Source organism: Ictidomys tridecemlineatus, chromosome 2 (assembly GCF_052094955.1).
Source record: "Ictidomys tridecemlineatus isolate mIctTri1 chromosome 2, mIctTri1.hap1, whole genome shotgun sequence".
In the NCBI taxonomy this organism is placed as follows: Eukaryota; Metazoa; Chordata; class Mammalia; order Rodentia; family Sciuridae; genus Ictidomys; species Ictidomys tridecemlineatus.
Window position 1 is genome coordinate 21,226,560 of NC_135478.1, and position 21,811 is coordinate 21,248,370.

General features: G+C 37.5%; 1 protein-coding gene across 2 annotated transcripts in view; it reads left to right on the top strand.

Moving 5' to 3' along the window:
- Positions 1 to 21,811, top strand: part of Ulk4 (unc-51 like kinase 4) — a 496,824-nt gene that overhangs the window by 49,811 nt on the left and 425,202 nt on the right. For both annotated transcript variants that reach the window (XM_040290054.2, XM_013361299.4), the window contains exon 17: positions 4,360 to 4,438. In XM_040290054.2, the coding sequence (XP_040145988.2) occupies positions 4,360 to 4,438 (79 nt within the window). The remainder of the gene's footprint in view (positions 1 to 4,359; positions 4,439 to 21,811) is intronic.

The window sequence follows — 21,811 nt, forward strand, 5'->3', positions numbered from 1 at the left end:
CTTTATGTTGATTTTTTTTTTTTTTTTTGGTCCTATGCTGGACATTGCAAATAAATGGAATCATATAGTATGTGGCCTTTTGTGCCTAACTTCTGTCATTTTGCAGGCTTATATTTTTTGTAGGTCAAGGTTCATCCATCTCGTAAGTATTAGTTCATATTCATATGCCAGTTTTTGTCTGAACTTAAATGTTTTCATCACAAATGTAATTAGTAGTTGAAATGCTGTGTTCAATCTTTTGAAGAACTGCCATGCTCTTTGCTTGCTGTTCAGTATCTCTCTGTCATCAAGTTTGGTATTTATCCTGGCTTATTTTTTAGGATTTCTAGTGAATTTTAATTTTAATAATCATTTTTGAAAGTTTTTACTTTTTTGTTCTCTGTTCTTTCTTCCTGCCTACAATTGGTATGAAATATACTTTTGTATTGGAGATAAATGTTAGGACTGTTTAAAAAAAATCCTTTGAGATATATTAGGATTAAATATAATAATTAATATTTAAGGTAAGGCATTAGTATTATAAAACTTGTGCGCTTATCTCTTGAACCTGTAGGTCACTTCTTTTTCATTATAGTTCTGCTTTTTAATGCTGTTTATTTCTCAAATGCTTGACGATACTTTATTCTTAATATGATTAAATGATGTATAATGTGGTAACACCAGTTTCCTCCATGCTTGTTTAGTGTTTCTCCTTTATGGGAGAGGACGTGCGTATCAATAGGTGGGATCTGTTGGCTGGTGGACAGGTGTATTTTCTTTTTCTTTCTCTTCTTTCTTTCTCGCTCTTTCTCTTTCTCTCTCCTTTCTCTTTTCTCTTTTTCTTTCTCTCTCCTTTCTCTTTCTTTTCTTTCTCTTTCTCTGTCTCCTTTCTCTTTCTTTCTCTCCTCTTTCTCTTTCTCTTCTGCTCTTTTCTTTCTCTTTTTCTTTTTCTTTCACTTTTTCTTTCTCCTCTTTCTCTTTCTCCTCTTTCTCTGTTTCTCTTTCTGTTTCTCTTTTTCTTTCTCTTCCTTTTCTTTCTCTTTTTTCTTTTTTCTCTTTCTTTTCTTTCTTTCTTTATACTGAGAATTGAACTTGGGGGTGCTTAACCACTGAACCACATCCCCAGCCCTAGGGTCTCAGTGAATTGCTAGTGCCTGATTAAGTTGGTGAGGCTGGTTTTGAATTCTCAATCTTCCTATCTCAGCCTCCTGAGTCGCTGGAATTACAGGCATGCTCCACCACGCCCGGCCTTAGGGGTTTCTTTTATTTGCTGTGTGATTGTTTGTCATCTGGGACTTTCTATTCCACTTTCAGCCCTTCTTTGTTTCTAATTATCATGGAGTTAAAATAATTTTTCTATTTTAACAGATTCTTGAAGGGATTAGTGTCTAGTCCGCTAACATGATTGTGATTTATGGAGGTTTCATTTTTTACTTATTGTATAATATACACAGAAGTGCTTCTAAATTTGCTGGTGTCAAGGCTTTTTTGCTTATCATTTCCACTTCTCTATTTTTATTATAATAGTGAGTTCTATGTAATATTTCTGCTTGTGGGAGTGTTCTAATTTATCTTTGTGGTCTTGTATAAAATCAATTTTTAAAATTAGGCCATGAATATGGTCAATAATGGTAGCTAGCCTGTTCAATTCAGACTCCAAGATAGTTTCTGCATGTGGATTATATTCCTTGATTCTTACAACTTGAGGGAGTACATATTAGTCCTTCTGAACTTATGAGGTAACCAAGACCCAGACACATAAAAGATGAATAACTACTCAGGGCACTGTTGCCCCAATTATTCTCACTGTGGACTCAAGACAATGCATAGGACATGTGGTTCTTAGTCATCGATACCGTCCTGTACAGTCTTCCATTGAGTAAGAGTGTTCATCTTTTTCCAGGGTGTAGAGTTTGGTGTATACATGTGTTCCATTAGCCTTGTTGGTCTTACCATGGATGCTTGAATGTGTGTATGCTCACTTTTTATTGCTGAGCTTGGGGAAGAAGTAGATTGAAATTTCTGACTCCCTTTGGCTTTACTTTCATGCTTTGTTATTTGTTGTATGAGGGATCATACCTTATATTTTTTGTAGGTCATACAGTTTTTAGTTTATAAGAAAATTTCTCATTTAATGCTTTTAGCCTTGAATTCTGCTTTACTTCACTTCAGCCTTTAATTCACTTTCACTTCTGCTTCACTTCTGAATTCTGCAATGTGCAGCCATGTTTTATCCACTCCTTTCCTGCTAACACATGTAGTAACTTAGTTTTTGATGGTGTGATCATTTTTGTTTAGCAGACATTTAGAAAGGGCATACTTGTACTCCAAGCACTGGTCTCAGTGTTCACAATGGTGAACAGAACAAAGCTCTGCCTTCATTGACTTTAAGGGTTGACCTTGAGGGAGGTAGATAATAATTGAGTAAACAAATGAACAGTAACTACAAAAATTTAAATCGGCTCTAATCTCTAATATGATAGCCACTAACTACATGTAGTTTGTTAAAGTAAAATTCAATAAAATTTAATATTAAGTTTCTTGCTTGCACCGGGCATATTTTATGTGCACGAATAGTGATGTTTTCAGTGTATACTGCATTGAAGAGTGTGGTCATAGAACATTCCTGTTATTACATGGAAGTCTGTTGGACACTGCTGCCCCAGATGTTCTTGGGGATACAGGATGGTTCTTAGGAGACTGTGCTGAGTTGGGGAGGGCATTAGAACCTGGAGTGGCCATATTGAAGAAACCTGAATTCTGAAAACGACAGGCTTGTGAGGGTCTTGTATATAGAGTATTATTGTATTTAAGTTTTTGTTATAAACTGAGGACTACTGTCATTATTACTTTAAGTTTATAGTTGAAAAGTATTAGTGTTTTTAGGTAGGGTATTTTCTCTGATTTGATTTGAAGTTATTTCTGGGGAAATTGGAAATATTACCATGTTGTGATACATTGTATTTTAGATGAGTAAATCTAGTCTTTAATATTTAATTTTGTAGATTGAGAAATGATTTAGTGTCTCATAAATTTTTAAAAAATATTTTAGTTCTAGTTGGACACAATAGCTTTATTTTATCTATTTCTATGTGGTGCTGAGGATCGAACCCAGTGCCTCACACATGCTAGGCAAGCACTGTACCAGGCAGCCCCAGCCCTTCATAAATATTTTTGAGCTTATTTTTGAAAACAGGTTTTGTGTTTCATATTGTCTACTCATTGGTGAGTTTTTGATAACAAGCATTTGTTTTACAATTGTGAAAAAAACCCAACTAGATCTTAATGCAGCTACCTGTTTGAATTGCACACGTGGAAATAAAGCAAGTGACTTGGTTGCAATTGCAGCTACTCAATGGCCTTGTTTGTCAGCTTTCTGTTGCTGTGACAAATACCTCATTCAAAAAACTTAAAAGTAGTGCCACTGGCTAGGGACCAAGCCTTTTAACTAATGGATATTTGGGAGACATTTAGGATCCAAGGCATAACAATGACAAACTGGTGACTGGAAGCTTCTTTATTTTGTAAGTTGGTATAATATCCTACCAAATCTTTTTCAAAATGATCACTTTTAAAGTACAGTCTTTATATTCAGAGGTGGGATGGTAATCATTAAATGGCTAGGACTTTTATCTGCGTATGTTAAGAGAATTGAATTCCGTCAGAATTATCTGTCAGAAGTGTCACTGCACATTTTCTCTATGCTACTTCTGAGTAGCATGGGTCCTGGGAATGTTTAAGGAACTGTGAAAATTAGTGCATGCTGATGAGCCAGGAAACAGGCAGGTGTCACTAAATGTGGTTCTCATCAACTTCCCAATTTTTTTTCTGGTGAAAAAAAGTCTTAATTTCCTGTATTTCAAACCACACCGAGGTCTGAAATTTAATTATTTATCAACTTCATTTTTTGCTAGATGCCAAAGAAATGCATCATTAAAACTGAATAGGATTAATTAAAATACAAATAATCTTTTTAACGGTGCTCATATTATTTACCACCTATATAGAAACTCACTAGCTCAGTAAAAGTGGAATAGAGACCTTAAGCCAAATGCCTGTGTACTCACATAAAAGGGTTAATTAGTATTTCTCTCTCGTCTCAGGTTAAGGCCTTTTCAAAAGTCCATTTTCCGTTTCATCATTAACCATAGCTTGTTTAAATTTTGTCAACAAAATAGCATTACAAAGGACATGGTTGTTCCAAGTTTCTCCTTATACATGAGGGATGGTTTCTTTGGGCATTGTACGTGTGGATTATAGGCCTGTCCTATTACACTGAATTTTTATTTCATAGTCTTATATCTAAAGCATGTGACAGCTAGTATTGACTTCTTTGGTCCCAACTCTTCTTTTCAAAGTTTGTATTCTCTCCATTTACAGACGGGCCAAAGTTGCTCGGGTAATTGGTTTGCTGGCTTCGCACACAACTGAGCTCCAGGAAAATACACCCATTATTGAGGTAATTTCTTTCATTACTGACATGTTATGAATGACAAAAAAGATTGTTTTTTTTTTTCGTGGTTTAGAACATACAGCTTTATGTTGACTTTCACTTAATTTTTCTTTGTGGAATTGTGGCAATTGTAAAATGAAGATCTGGATAGAATTAAGCTCATTTACAACAGTTGTCTGTTATTGAAGATGGTGTGGCAGAATACAAGGCCTTTTTGAATCATTCTATATAATTCAAATTGAAATTCTTTTGGCTTTTCACCTTGATTTTGTTTTCATCCTCACCAGTTGTCAGTTATTTCTTGATAACTGATTCATGATGCTGATTCATGCACTAAGGATATTTCTAGTATCAATCAGTCATTTCTTTCAAGTACTAATACTGGGAATTTTTTCTTGTTTAGTTAATAATTTTAAGTTCTGTGAAGTGAATACTACTATTGTACTACTTATATGAGTGACTTTGAATACTGAAAATGGCTTTCTACCTATCCTGTTAATGTGAAGTATGGTCAATTGGTAATGTATTTTTATTCCTTGGAATGGGAAAGAGTCAAGAGTCAAAATGCATAAAAAAATACCAAAGCTTTTAGGGTCAAAAACTTGGGGTAAGGAGAGGGGCTTTGGTAGAGCAGAAGCTGATGGTGTGGTATTGGAGCATTTAGAGGAATTATTTGTCTAAGTACTGTCCAAATGAACTTTCTGTAGTGATGGAAACATCCAAGCAGAGGCCTGAATTGAAGGAATTGAAGAAATGAAGTGAACTATCTGGCAGAAGAGTGTTTGAGACAGGGTGAATAGCATTTGCAAAAGGCTAGAGGTAAAAGAAGTGTGGTTTGCCCATTTCAAGGAAGGAGGAGGGGTGAATATAGGGCTGATGAGAGGACTGGTAGAAGATGAAGTGTCAGGAACTAGATGATGTAGATTTGTTGTAAGATGTGATAAGAACTTGGGATTTTATTCAAAATGAGATGGGAGGCCACTGGAGGATTGAGAACAGAGGGGTACACTGTTGTGCTTATATTTTAAAAGGATCACTCTATTTCAGGGACAGGGTAAGGTAGACTCAGACTAGTGTAGAATGTGAGAGGTGATGGTGACTTGCATCAGGTTCTTAGTCACCTACGCATACTTGCATGTACTTACACATATACTTATTTCCTGGATATACTAGAAGAGTGACAGATTTGCTAATTGCTATAATATCTGAAAGCAGACTATAATATCCAAGAAGTCTGCCCAATATAAATTCTACTGTTCAATATTCCAAATGCTGTGTTGTCATGGAAATGCAAATGAAAAGAAAAGTGAAGTGTCAAAAATGGTCACCAGATGGGCAAAAATGAAAAAGTCTCTCAATCCTACATGGTTGTGGTAGTACTGGAGAGAAGGAGCTCTTAGATGCTTCTAGGGGGAGTATGAATGAATGTAGCCATTCTGGAAAACTTCTTGGCCATGTCTCCTAAAGCTGAAAACATTTCTACCTGTAACCCAGCATCATTACCTTAAAACTCAATGTGCCAAATGACACAAGTAGATACATACTGACAGCATTATTTATAACAGCCCCACATTTAAAATAATCCATATCCATATTCCATCAACAGAAGAATGAGTGAAGGGTGTCACATTCAGTGTGCTAGTTAGTGCTGAAAGAATAGCATTGAGAGTAATGAACAGCAGTGTTGGGCAACAGGCCCAAGTGAATCTCAGACTATTGTTTTAGACACCTGTAGGTATTGTATGGGAAAGACTGATCATATATTCAGAACTATTCCGTGGGTTGTGGTGGTTTCTCCCTAGAAGGGCAGCTCCCCTTGAGCAGACAACGTCGGGGAGAGGTGAGCAGGTGGGTGTTGTGGAAGGTACATGGAGAAGAGAGTTGCCTTGTGGCTTAGTTAGGGGAAGACAGGCTAGAGGCCAAGGCTGTATTGTGATGCTGCCCTTAACCCCTGTGGCATCTTTGTGCTTGGAACCCTCTGTAAGTGGCTAGGAGATATGTTCTGCTGTGATAGGAATCCTCAAGGGTCTGGATAGAGGGCCTTTGCAGGAACTTGGGACCTGTCCATACCCTGGGTGATGGGATCTCCTCCTCTGTGGCCTGATCCTTTTGGTACATGCTTTTGCTGCTGCCTGAGAGCTGAACTGCACAGTGGTTTGTACTGTTAGCTAGAGTTCTTGGCTTGTGCTTCCTTCTCTTGGGATGCTGGGTACGTAGTGTTTCAGTATTTCTCCAATTCTTGTTGCTGTCCCTCTCACAACACAGTATTCCTGATGTTGCCTCTGTTGAGAGGAGAGGCCAGGCACTAGTTTCTGAGGTTCTGTATATTTTATTCTTGCACTGTTTCCCTCCTGGCTTTTCACTGGTGTTTGGATGCAGACTTGGAGAAATAATTATTTCACTAAAAAAAAGTAATACTCTGTTTATCTAGTAAACTTTTGAATTCAGCATATTACATAGTGAACGAAATTTTATTCGATAATGAGTTTACATCATAAGTTGAAATCATGCCAGGTGCTCCTTTGTGATGCAGTCTTTATTATTATTTTTATGCTGGGGATTGAACCCAGAGCTGTGCTCATGTTAAGTGTGTGCCGAGACGCTGAGTGACACCCCCAAGCCCCGTGATGCCATTTTAAATTTTATTTCTTAAAGCACTTTTCAGTTCTTTTGTGAGCAATTGAATTTGACAGTTTAACCACTAGATGTCACTCAAACACTGGAAAAATGTTATGTAAGTTTAATAATTTATCTTGTGAAAGAAGCAGATGTATGGAAATTCAGCAGGTATTGTACAGTACAGTGTTTTCATATTTTTAGGAGTTTCTTCTAAAAAACTTGGCTTCATTCTATTGGTGATTGTTACCATTTTAGGTCAATGAGATTAATGAAATCCAGGATATCCTCTCCAGAAAAATTCATGCAACATCTTGCACATGATTTGAGGGGACTTGGGGACTGTGTGGAGCCACTGGTGAACCTTTGGCTCAGAGCTTTTGAGACTAGTTTTCTGTATAATGCAGTTGGGTGTTTATATATAGTTTTTCACTAAATCATTCATTAAAAACTTCAGGTGTTTGATGAATTTTTCTCTAGTCATTTTAATACCCATGAATAATAAACATAGGTTGAAGATCCAGTAAGTATTTTAAAGGAATAAGAATCTTACTTTGTTACTCCCTTTGTATCCCACAGTGCCAAGCCAGCCAAGTTGCATATGTATTTCAGGCACTCTGTTAATGCTTAAGGATTAAACAAATGATTAAAAGAATGATAAGAAAAGTATAGTGGTGTGTGTGTATATGTATATGTGTGTGTATATATATCATATATAAATAAAATATAAAAACACAGAAGAAACCAATAAAAAAATCTATTTTGCTATCCTTATGATATACTCTAGGTTTCTTTTATCTCTTCCTAGCTACATATAAGAATTGGTCATGATCTTTTATTGGCTTCTTTTCCATAGAAAAATACAGTCATCTTTAGTTGATGATTTTAGTTAATACATTTTTCTTGATAAATGTATTATCAAGATGATAATCTTTTATTATCATCTTGATAATACATTTGCCATTCTAATTACTGGGGCTCTTTAAGTGTAATAATTTGTAAGGAATATTTCTGGTACTATGCTGCATGTCGTCTCAAGCATGTAGAGAATATATTTTAGGAAACTGAATATAGATGCAGAAAATTCTAGAATCGAAAGGAATATTAACATTAGGTTAGTCTCTTCATTAACATTTTTATTGTGGAATATTTTCATAATATATATAAAAGTAGAGTAGAATAATGAGGTTTTATTACTTCCAGAAATTATCAACATTTTGCAAATCTTGTTTCATCTCGTTTCCCTTCCCTTTCTCCTTTTTATTTTAAGAAAATCACATTTTCCTCACACTCATTTTTTTTCTCATGAAAAGAACTTAAAAATATAGCCCAAATTATATTATTACACCCGAAAAAGTACTATCAGACATTTCCCTCTTACTTTTGGTACCATTCATTTATTAGAGAGATTTCCATTTGTCTTAGTTGAAAGTGGAATGTCAAACTTTTTTGTGGCTTTATGCTATCATTTAACTTAGTCCCCTATCACCTGCATTGCCTGAAAAGATTGGTTAGATGTAGCCCCTTGATTAGATCCAAGTTCACATTTTTGGACGGTTGTGATGGGGGTTAGAATTCTTAGGTGGTGCTGTGGTATTTTCCATTGCCTCACAGAGAAAAGCATACATATGGTTGTCTTGTTATTAGTGTATTAGGATTACTCGATAGTTTCAGATGTTAGTCTTACTATAAATTTATCCCTCACTTTCATTTAAAACTTTTAACAAAGATTATCATTGTCTAGATGCATTAATTCTTGAGGACTATAATGTAATGATTTTTTCCATTCAGTAACTCCTTTACCATTGATAGTTGAATGTTTTTCTTAGAGGAATTTTCCTTGATCAACCATTTGGTTATTCTAAGATGTGTTTAGCAAGGCAGGATATTTGCTTGTTTCCCTTTATAGGCCAGTTTTAAAAATGATAAGCTCATGCCTTTATCTCCAAAACATCCATTGAGGTTTTTTTGTACTGAGAAATATATATAAACATACACACATGTTTATTTCCTTTGCGGTCATTAGTCTTTTTGTTGCTTTTTTTGGCCCACATCTGTCCATTGAGAGTCCTTTCAGGTTTACTCATTGCTCCTTTTGACGTGACCCTGCCACTGTCTCCAAAGATGTGCTTGCTTTTTGGCAGCAACATTTCACAGGGCTGCTTGGGAATCATCATCCCCTAGCTTTGAAGCCACTTCTGTAAGGAACTGTGTTTACTTTGAGTTGGAATAGCCTGTGAAGGGCTGCTCACACACATGTATGTGTACATACTTAGACTCACACACACTTGCACAGTCATTCTTATTTGAGTATAAGTAAATGTGTAAGCATGTGTGTAAGCATTTATGAGTAAGCATGTAAATATGCGAGTGTGTGAAAGTATGTAAGGATGTGAGTGTGCAAATGTGTGTAAGCATGTAAATGTGAGCATGTATGAATGTAAGTATGTAAGGTATAAGTGCAAGTGTCAGTGCGTAAGCATGTAAGTGTGTGTTGTAAGTGTAAGTACACGTGAGTCTAAGCATGCGAGCATCTAAGTGTATGCTTGCATACACTTGCATACCCAATGTTTACACACCTACCCACACAACTGCGTGCCTGCGCACTCACCTACATGCTTGTGCACTTGCATGGTTGCACTTATGTACTTACACATGCTTGCACACCTAGAAAGAATAGATAATAGAAAAAGTAAAAACAGATAAAATAGTCAAAACCCAACAAACCTAGTAGTTTGTATTTTTGTAACTCATTAATCTTTTTTTGCTGCTTTGACCAAAAAAATCTGATGAAAACAATTTTAAGGAGGAAACGTTTATTTGGGCCTCATGGTTTCAGGGGTGTCAATCCATAGACAGGTGGCTTCATTCCTTAGGGCTTGAGGTGAGGCAGAACATCATGGTGGAAGAGTTTGGTGAGGCAAAGTGGCTCAGGGCATTGCATTTAGGAAGCAGAAAGTCTATGCTCAATTGCCAAATATATATCCCAAAAGCATGCTGCCAGTGCCCACCTCCTCCAACCACACCCTACCAGCCTTCAGTTATCACTCAGTTATTCCCCGTAATGGGATTAATGCAATGATTAGGTTAAGGCTCTTGTAACAATTTCACCTCTGAATGTTCTTGCATCGTCTCACACATGAGCTTTGGGGGACATCTAATACCTAGACCATAATACTCGCCTGAGCAACTTTCTGCCTATACACTTGGTCACTCAAATGAGTTAGAGAAGTTGCCTATATATTTCTGAATCTGATAACAGATACAGAAAAATCTGAGGAGCTCTATATCTGCTAATAATTCATTAAAAATCTTTCCATGAAACAAGTTCCAGGCCTAGATGACTCCACTGATGAATTAATATTTTCTTTCTCCCCCCATAATTGCATAGCACTATACATACAGGATACATAAAATACATTGATTTACATTTACATTCCCTCATTACTAATTTCACTTAGCTTAAGAAGGTACAAGACAGGCTACTTAACATGAGTGGTAATAGCAGAGGTCCTATGACATAGGTGTAATTAGTGAAAATCCAAGTCGCTCTGCAATTGGGAAGGATGTCACAAGTGATGTGGCGGGTTGGGTATGGATCAGATGGTCTCAAGAAAACTACTATCTTTAAGATTATTTGATTCTTATTGATAAGTTTTGAGTGTGATCTGCCTTCCCATCCATCTATCCATGCCTGCCTACCTTTACCTGAGTTATTTTAATATTCAGAGCACAAATCCTTGATTCAATGTTTTTTTTCAGTATTTTCTTAGCTTGTGACTTATCTTTTTATTGCCTTTAAAAGTTAATTTTTTAAGAAAGTTATGGGTGCATGTTAATTATACAGAATAGTTGACTTCATTGTGGCGTGTTCGTACATGCATATAACAGTTTGCTCAATGTTACTCCCCAGTACCTCTCTTTACCCTCTCCTCCTCTCTTCCCTTGCACCCCTTCTCCCCTAATGGTCTCCCTTCTATTTTTGTCATCTCCCGCCCCCTAGCCCCAGTTTCCCCATATATAGAAAAACATAATATTGGTCTTTGTGACTGACTCATTTCACTTAACATGGTGCTCTCCAGTTTCATTTATTTTCATGAAAATGACATAATTTCATTAGAAGTTCTTCTTCTTATTATTTTTTTGGTCTGGATAAAGTGTCTTTATTAGAGAAAGCAAGGATTACATAAGGTTTACGAGATGACCTTGAGGCCATTCTTGCCAAAGATGGGTACAGCATTGACAAAGTACCAGTTATTCTGCATCTGCTGCATGACCCAGCCTGACTTCATTCTTCTGTTTGGCCACCTTGGGAATTGACCTCACACTTTTCTAGCATGGGTCAGGGAACCATGAATTTTACCTTCAAGCACATGGCTATTTCCACGGTGGTCTTGGCCTCCACCCAACACTGGCGTAGGGTAGCCCCATCCTCCAGCAGCATGCCTGCCTGCCAGGAGCATAACTTGATCTTCTGGGGTGGTGCCCTCCAGTGAAGTTACATGTGCCTTAATCAGAGTGATTAAGGCTGGTTACTTCAAGGAAGTGTAGCTCTTGGGCGTAGACAAAGAACTGCATGTCAGACTGAACCACAGCCTCAGTTGTCACTACAGCAAAGATGGAGTTGAGAAGGAGCAAAGTTCTAAATTCTGATTAAAATTAAGAAAAATTTTGATAAATTTACCTTGGATGAATTTACCCTGAATAAATTTACCTTTTGATAAATTTACCTTAAGGTAGTTTACCAATTTGTTCGTTCACGGATTATGGTTTTGGTATCTTATTTCCAAAACAAACAAACAAACAAACAAAAAAAACCTTTGACCCAAGAATACAGTTTCTCCTCTGTTTCTTTCTAAAATTTTTTAGTCTTGAGTTTTGTATTTAGACCAATAATCTATTTTAAGTTAATTTTAAGTAGAATGTTAAATGTGGATCAGGTTTTTTTCCTCATCTAGTCAACAAATATTTAACAAGCACCATCCTTGAACTTAGTAATGGTCTAAGCACTGTAGACAGTGATGAGCAGGGCAGACAGTGTGCCCTCAAGGAGTTCTCTAATGGGGGAGGCAATCAAACAGGAAGTAATAAGGGAGACTGAAAAGGAATGGTGATGAGGTAGAAAGAAACTTGGGAGAATTGCTTTGTTGGAAGGTAAGAGAGGAGTGTGTTGTACAAAGGAGAAAAGTCAACTTTTTATTTTATAAAGTAGAAATTGGACATTTCTGTTGCATTTGGTAAGGTGAAGTTTATTAGTGACTCGCAAAGGACAATTTGCAAGGTATAAACCAGATTGGGATGTCTGTAGAGAAAACTAGAAATGAGCTGTCTTTAAAATGTGTAGGAGGAAATAACCTAAAGTTATTGGCCTTAGAGAGGGAACATGTTTATCACTATAGCAGGAAAAAAGGATTACTAAGTGAATGCAGTGGAGGGTGTGGTTGGTGGTGGGAGAATGAGCAGTCTCCTATCCAACAGCTGCTGATGTTGGACTGCATGCAGCAATGCAATCACCATTGGAAATAGCATAAGTGGCACCCAAGGGGTTAGAGGTGGAGAAGAGGTGACACTGTTGTCTCAGAGAAAGGGTAGGCTGCTCCCAGGGAAAGAGAAGAGAGCTCCATAGAAACCAAATCTATGATGAAGAACTTGGGGTGAATGAAGTCAGTCTGCCCAGTTGTGTGATGGTCTCAGATGGTTCAGCTTCTGGGGCCACTCCAAACCCTCTTGCATGAGACCCTATGATTTTGAGTCTTATACCCCAGAACCTAGTATGCCTAGTCCATGAAAGAAGGTTAGTAAGAAAAGCTCTGAGCAAGGGTTGGCTAATTCTTGATCAGTGCAAAAAGAAAAAAAAATTGCTGAAAGGCACTGAATAATGAAGTTTTAGAATATATAAGTGATAATCAGGTAACGTTTGAATTTGAAGTGTTAGAGATGTCAGGATCTGGGATGTGACTTTGTGGGTGAGTGGTTAAGCTGGGGAGAAGGAAAAGGTGAAGGAATGGAATGATGAGGTCAAGAAACTGTGTTCAGGGTGCTGATGTGTCTTTCATGTGGATGTCAATGGTGCTGAGTGTAAGGACAGGAACACAGCAGGGGAGAGTTGCGTGAACAGGGAGCTACCATCATCAGGTAAGGACAGTCAGCAGGGGTTGGAAGGTCAGGGCTGAGGAACTGACTTTGCCAACATTCACACATTCTTTGGCAAGATGGGGCTTGGAAGCCTCAGCATGGGTGAGTACAGCAGCCTCACCTGCCCTCCAAATGCTTTGTGAATTAGGCTCAAGATGACATTTGCTGCTCAGCAGCGAATGGGAATCAAAGGCAGGCTTAGGCTTTCAGATGATGCCATACTGGAATCTCAGAGAAAATGTTCTCTCTCATTGGATGGAGTGCTGTCTAAATGCATCCTGTCATGAGGTCTGGGTTAACAACAGTGATGGATTATATATCCCAAGAAGAAGCACTAACCATAATGTTGTAGGGCAGAAGATCTTTTAGAAAATTAGCTGTTCTTGTTAATATTATCTGAAACCTATATCAAAGTAAGGTGTTCTTGTTGTTGGCAGTGTGTAGAAATTGAATGCTTTTCCGGAAAAACTTGATTGTTGGATTTGGAGGTGAAATCTAGTTTACATCTTTTCCCTTTTTGTTGTGTTTAATGTTTTCACAAAGTACTTTGTACCCTGCTGCTGCTTTGATGTAGTTTTCTCAGTTGGTTTGTAGACTGTTAAAGGGTCATAAGATGCCACATGTCACATGAAACACTGTGCATGATAATTTCTGGATTCGTAGCCCTGAACTTATATCATTTTTTAATCACCTACATAATTAATTTCACTATATTTTCTGCTAAACTTCTTTATTTTACATATTTTTATGTATAAAATTGGTTATGTATAATTTCTTTTCATCAATTATATATACTTCAGTGATGCTGGGGAAAGAAAAACACAAACCTATTGAGCAATAAATATCATGAAATAAAGGGAGAGACATTCCAATTGCAGGATGAAGAGACTGAATATGTAAAACTGACAATTTCTTCTATGTTAATCCATAAGTTTTAATTTCAGAAACAATCAAAATTTCAATCTTTTCTGTTTCTTTTTTGACAGCATGAGAGACAAATTTTTGTTAAATGATAAAGTTGAATAATCACCACATTTTTGTGTAGGGTAAAGTGAAACATTCTCAATTTGTTAAGCTATGATGCTCAAATGCATATCATTTGGGAAACTGCCATATTTAATCACTTTTGCAAAAAAATTAAACATCTCATGTAAAATGATTCTTAAAAGGCATGCCTCTTAATTTCTTATAATGACAGTATTTATTTAATTTCTTATCTGACATCTTGTAGAACCATTTTTAGCTTCTGTGTTTTCTGGTATGACCAATTTTGATGCTTATTTTACCTGGGGTGCTATGAATGTACCTTTGCTATATTTTTAGAGCAGCAGTTATGAGGCTTATATATTTGAATGCAATGTAATTTAGTAATCCTTGGGAACCTAGCAAAGCATCACATTTAATTTTCTATTAGATGAAAGAAACATGGAGAGTGAATTGGTGATGGAAAGAATTGCACAAAACACAACTAATCAGAGCTGATCCCTGAAGCAGAAAAATGCAATTTAAAATAAACCTCTTTTATATTTCTACTATTTGAGGAGAGTTGGAGATAGAACTTTTACGAATATGGTAGCTAGTAAATAACATTAGTAATAGATAGCAAGCTCAAAGTTGTTATATTGGTATTATGTCCTTTGTGCCATAACTTTTAAATTACTAAAGCATCTAAAAGACTCAATTTTAATAATAGGACAAAGGTAATTTGGCTTCATCAGACAATGTAGTGAACACATTTGTGTTCTGTTACTGCATAAAATGTCTTTTGCTCCTTAATATACATGTATCATCCATGCCCCTGTAGGTGTTTTTATTATGTACAGAAGAGGGGACTTGCCACAGCAGTATGCCAATTTTCTTCCTACCTGGAATGGTTTCTTCATCTTTATCAGGTTGTTTCTGGTGGTCAGAAGGCAGCAGAGAAGGATAGGAAGAGGTTATGTGTCTCTTTCCAGTGAAGCTGCTAATTCTGGCTATAGTACTCTGCATTGATAAAAAGGTGCTTGTTTTAAAAAATATATTATTAGTGCGACTTATGTACAATAGTGTATTTCATTTTATACATGGTATGTTCATGTATATAATTTGATCATTTTAAATCCCCAGTACATTCCCTTGCCCTTCCTCTTTTCTTCCCAGCCCTCTTTCTCAAACCTAATGGTTTCCCTTCTATTTTCATGAGATCCTTTCCCCTTTTTTCCTCACTAGCTAGAAAACATTTGATACTTGTCTTTCTGAGTCTGGCTTATTTAGCTTTACAGTTGGTTTGTAGACTGTTAAAGGGTCATAAGTTTTATCTATTTTTTTTCAGATGACATAATTTTGTTCTTGATGACTGAATAAAACTCTACTAGGGGTGTGTGTGTGTGTGTGTGTATATATATATATATATATGTGTATATATATATGTATATATGTGTATATATATATGTGTGTGTGTGTGTGTGTGTATATATATATATATATAAATCACATTTTCTTTATACATTGAGGCTGGTTCCATAATTTGGCTACTGTGAATTGTACTGCTAGAAACATGGGAATACATGTATCTCTAAAGTATGCTTTCTTTAATTCTTTTGGGTAGATACCAATGAGTGATACAGCTGGATCATATGGTAGTTATATTTGTAGTTTTATAAAGAATCTGAATACTGATTGATTTCCATAATGTCTGTATGAATTGACATTTCCATCATGTCTAAGGGTTCCCACAAAGGCACTTGTTTGAACACTATTATTGTTCTCATCATTGTAGGTAGGCTGTAGGTTGGGGATGCCTCTGCAGAGTGCAGGACCATTCTTTGTACTTCTGTTACATCACTGCCATTGGTGGGCAGTTTTGCATGGTGAGTAGTTGAGAATAGGGGATTGAAGGTCTGTTCTCTGATATTGACATGACATGGTTATATTGTCCCTTGAGATTCCAACAGTTACTTTTTTAATTTGAGTAAAATTAACTCAGAAGGATAAACTAAAAGTTTGGGAAAGCTTAAAAGGCTAGTTTGGGAAAATTTAAAAGGCTGTTACTCAAATGAAGTTTTCTGGGTTTTCATTGATCAGTCTCAGTTTATAATATAGTACAGGTATTCACAAGGAAAGGCTACATCCCAGGTATTATGATGGATGCTTTTGTTTCCAATATTGGTTGTGCAAGCCAATAAGGGGAAAACGGAAACATGAACCTTTCAAAGGGGAATATATTAGTTTCCAACAGATGGAATACTCAAATTGAGATAATTTGATAGTTAATTTACAAAGCGGTGGTACTCTTGTCCAGAGTTAGTAGTAATAGTGGAGTTTTCCTCTTGGCCCAAACGGAAGGAGTAGGGTGGGGACTGTTATTCCTGGAACCAAGAAGAAACAGTGTTTGGGAAGCTGATTGGAAGGTGCAGTAGCACAGACGGTGGAGTTGGCAGAAGCCCAGGGAGCAGGGGTCTCTAATCCATACCTAGAATAGCCATCTATTCCTGTGAGGGAAAAAATATTGTCCTTTTCATGATCACAGGGTTCTGGTATAATTTATGTGGATCCTTCAGTGTATGAAGCCATATCAGGGCTTAATGTGGGCTTCTGTTCTTGACTGGTTGGGTACCAGCAATGGCATTAGCCAAATCGACCTTGGTGAGTGGGGCCCTTGTTGAGCTGTTGCCTGGCTTCCTTCCTACATGCTTCTGTTTGGCTTTCTTTGTACTTGGGCTTGCTGAGCAATCTACAGGGTAATTGATGAAAGATGCAAAGATGCTCCATTCTTTCAGGTGACTGTTGATATGGTGGGTATTTGTACATGTGAAATACGAATGTCTTTATATTGTGGTCTCATTAAGCTCCATCTATGCCTTTCAATCCCAGATTTTTTTTTTCTTCCTCTTAAGTACATTTTTTTCCCCCTAAGTTTCTGATCTGCTAGCCTGTAAACCACTGCCTCTGAGCTGCTATGGATCCATCCCTTGTGTCATCTCTTTCTGCTTAAAGTAAATGTGGATTACCTCCCAAAGTTCTGTGAACCTAGGATTTCCTTTAGCTGCTGACTTTCCCGGGTACCTTTGAGTGGGATTGCAGTGCAATGTCCATTTGCTGATGCTGACATACCGTATAGACCATGTGTGAACCAGGCCTGTACTTTTTCCTCTTGAGAGGTACTGCAGGACTCCATGAGGTCTGTGGGTATGGGTTAAGGAAGGGGATGAGGCAGTGGAATGAATAGATAACACAGGAGTCTCAGCCACGTGCTCATGCAGTGAATTAATTTGCTCAACTTGGTCTCATAAATATCAATTTTAAGATGAAATGCTGCTGTGCATAACCAATTTTATGGTAACACTCAGTACAGCATGGGCAGGTCAGTTTTCATAGTCACAAGGTCAATCATGCAGTCTCAACCAGGGCCTGGAAATAAGTCAAAAGCTACTTTTTCAAATGGATAATGGTTGTTAGAGGGGAGGGCAAGGCCATCTTCCCCATTCCTAGGGATCTGTGCTCTGTTTCTGCTGCTGGAGTTTGTTACAGGCTGTGTGCAACTCCTTTTTGCCCTGGACAGTTCCAGTAGCATTAGGTCTGTGGGTCTTAAGACCCAAATGGAAGAACACTTTGTACTTCAGCATGGCTCTGCTATAGGACTTGGTATTGGGCCCTTCTCAAATCTGGCAGCCTTATCAATTCTCAGTAAATGAGTCGAAGCCTTCAAAATTCAGTCTCAATAATTCTGTCTTGGTGGGTAATGCAAGGTACCACAACTTGCCTCTCACTTTGGAGGGAATATCTTCATATGCCCCAGTATGCTGGGCTCTTAGGAAGACCATCCAGATGGCAGACTAAACTTTTCCAGGATTTATTACTTACTCCTTGTCTTATAAATTAGGGTTCTGCTCATCAGGTCCAGTTAACATTCTGCCAATATAATGGAACAGTTTGATGTTCTCTGTCATTGAGGTGATCGAGGTGCCTTTGGGCTGTATTAAGACATAGCAGGACATTTGATATGGGGTAATCCAATAAGTAGAAGCGTCTTCAGATTTTATGTACTGATTGGAATAGAAAAGAAAGCATAGTAGGTGCCAGGAGCTGGGTTCATTTGTGTTTGTGAAGATGCCACATTTGAAATAGCAATTACAATAGGCATCTTTACCTAATTAAGTTTGCAATAATCTATAGTCATTCTCCATGACCTATGTGGTGTCTGCATTGGACAGGCAACACAATGTGGTGGAAATCACCATCTCTGTACCTTCTGGTCTTTATTGGCACTGAATCTCTCAAGTTCCCTGTGAATATGGGGTTGCTTGATTTACTGTCATTGACTGAGCTGGTAGAGCAAGTGTAGTGAGTAGAGTAAGTTTTTGCCCACTGAGGAGGGACCCTGTGTGGGAACTTTACCAGTTATTAAATGTTCTGGGACTAGGAAAATAACCTTGGGTCCCTTGGTTCTTGGAACAGATTTGAGATGACTTTGAGCTATGATTCCATGTAGTATCTGAACTTAATAAGCTCCTAATCTGACAATTGGATTATAGTGGCATTTTAGCTTTCTCTAGATATCAGTTCAAGTTCAGAGTCATTATCTAATAACTTCAAAGGGTCTGGGTATTTTTTTCCCCTATTGCCCAGTCACATGATAAATGTTAAAGACTTTCTGGAAAATTCACCTGAGACCCCTTCATAGGGGTCTCTTTCAGTGGATTTGCCAGTGTAGTTGAGGAATTTCATAGTTCTGTGAACCAATGTGGGTTTGGGATCTGGCTAAGAGGAATGAGTCTGTGAATCATTGGTACAGGGGCTTAATTTTTTTCAATATTTTTTTATTAAATGTGAAGTGACAACTTAGTGAACTGATGTGATGGTTAGTTTACCATTGTGTCGGAGGGTCAGAATGATCTGATGACAATGCTGTGTAACTCCATAGGGTAATTGTGCCAACTTTTGTCTCTGCAGTTAAGTGCTAGTACTGTGACAGGTTCTGAATCATGTTATTCCCATTTGATCAGGATACCCAATCACATTGTCAATGTTTTTCACTGTTTTCTTTGACCTGTAAAGGATAGCTACCTTAAACCTCTTAAGGGGTGCTATCATCCCCCTTACCAAGACATATCTTCTAGGTCCACCCAGGAGATGTAGTTTGGGAGACGGCTGGGCAGATTGCATTCTGTTGAACCATATAAGCATTTTCAGTTGACTGAACTTTCAGATTCTGTTCTCTAGCCCAGTGGTTCTCAACCTTGGTGACACACTAGAGTTCTGGAGACTTTAAAAATGTTGATGTCCAGGTTGTACCTGAGACCTATTAAATCAGAATCTCTGGAGGTGGATGCAGGTATCTATAGTTTTGAAAGCCAGTGATTCTAACGTGTAGCACTACTGAGCACTTGAACAGTGATTCTGAAAGTATGGTGCTAGACAAGCAGCAGTGTCTTCGGAAAGTTTGTCGACAATGCATAATCTCAGACCTTACTCTAGACTTACTAAATGAGAAACTCTGAGGATGGGACCTGGCAGCCTGGGTTTTTGCAAATCTAGTGATTGTGATACATGTTAAAATTGGAGAACCACTGTTCTAGAGTATGCTAGGAAAAAAATAGTGTTTTGACTTTACTAACTAGAGGCCATGTAGACCAGCCTAGCAGACTCCTAGGTATTTGAATCAGTTCTCCCAAAAGAAGCATAATATGAGCTGTAGACCTGCTTTTTTAGGCCTGGCTTGATTTTCTTGGGAGATTTACCCACCACCTCCATTATTCTATTTAGTATCAATGATTCAAAATTCCTTGCTATGCTCTCTTACAAGCTGGTTCATTTCTTATTCGTATATACTTGGGGTTCCAACTTAATGTGAATGATTTCCTATTTTTATATTACCCTGTGGACAGATCCTGAGATTTGCCTCTTGTTCATTTCAAAATGTCATTTCAAGGGGCTGGGGACTTGGCTCAAGCAGTAGCGTGCTTGCCTGGCACGCGTGCGACCTGGGTTCGATCCTCAGCACCACATACCAACAAAGATGTTGTGTCCGCCGAGAACTAAAAAATAATTATTAAAAAAAAATGTCATTTCAAGGTCACCAGAATTCAGCACATGTCCCATGGGTTAAAGTATCCTTAGTGCTTACCTATCTCATTTCCTTTTTTCTTTGTTTTTCCTTTTCTACTCTCCTTTTAGTCTTCGAAGTTTCCCATTTTCATGACAGTTCAGCTATGCATTTTATAAGGATATTTTAAACAGCATTTAAAAAATGATTTTCAATGGGAGAGCATTCAGAATATCTTACCTGCAATCCATTACAAATGGACAAAGAATTTTTGAGTAATATGATGAACTACAGATTTATAGCAATGGATAGCAATTTTTTTAATCTGCAAGGCAAGATTGAGTACTATATTAGAAAGGATTTACCTCAAAAGGAGGTTGGGGAAGAGGGACCTGTTAACTAGTCACCAAAAACCAAATTTCTTTTTTTGTTAGAACAGTTACAGCAAAATAAGAGACAAGAGCAGAGATAGCCAATGTCTCTTGCCTGAACACAATGCATAGCCTTCTCCATTATCAGCCTTTTGCATCTGAATGGGACAGTGGTACATTTGCTGCATCTTCATTGACACCTCATTGTCACCCAAAGTTCATAGTTTACATTATGGTTTACTCTTGATGTTGAAAGTTGCTATGGTTTGAATGTATCCCCCAGAAAGCATGTGTTAGAAACTTAATCCCCAGTACAACAGTTTTGGGTAGGGCCTAGTAAAAGGTGATTAATGACATTGTCATTAAGGTAGGTTTGTTATAAAAAAGGCAAGTTTGGTCCCTCACACCCTCTACCTTTCTCCCTTCCTCTTCTGTTTCTTTCTGCTCTGCCTTCTCTGATGCAGCGTGAGGGCCCTTAACAGATGCAAGCCTCTCAGTCTTGAACTTCTCAGCCTCCATAACTATAAGAATTAAACCTGTTCTTTATAAGTCACCTATTCGTGGTATTCTGTTACAGAAGTATAAAACAGTCTTAAGATGTACATTTTTTTCTATGGATTTGGAAAAATGTTTGACAACATGTATCCATCAATATGATATATATTGTTACTGCCTTAAGAATCTCCTATGCTTTGTTAATCCCTCCTTCCCCCACAATCCCCCTGGCGACAATTGATCTTTTTACTATCTTCAGGGCTTTGCCTTGTCTGGATTACGATCTTCAGTGTACTTTTCATGGACTACTTTTCTAGTGGCTGATGTGTTGCCACCCCGGTGTCAGATCCATGACATAAATGTCAATAGCAGATCTTAGCTGCCAGACAAATCTTCTGTAAGATGTAGATGCAATGGTTTACTGAGTATTTTGTTAATGATTCTTTGAAAGTAAGAACTCTTGCATTATTACATAGAAATAGAGTGCTCTCCTGAAACTGAATTAGTTGTCTCAGGATAGACAAGCTTCTGTTGTGGTAATGAAGACTGTCAAAATCTGAGACTTGTTCTTTAGCTGTGGGGTGAGGGGCAGCTGACTTCGGCATTACTTGCTGCTTCCATTTTATGTGGTATCTCCATCCAGCATATAGTGTTTTAAAAGTTTCCAAGGTCAGATGGGTATGTAGAATATACTATATGATTTCAATTTCAGCCAATTGGCCAGAGCTAGTAACATGG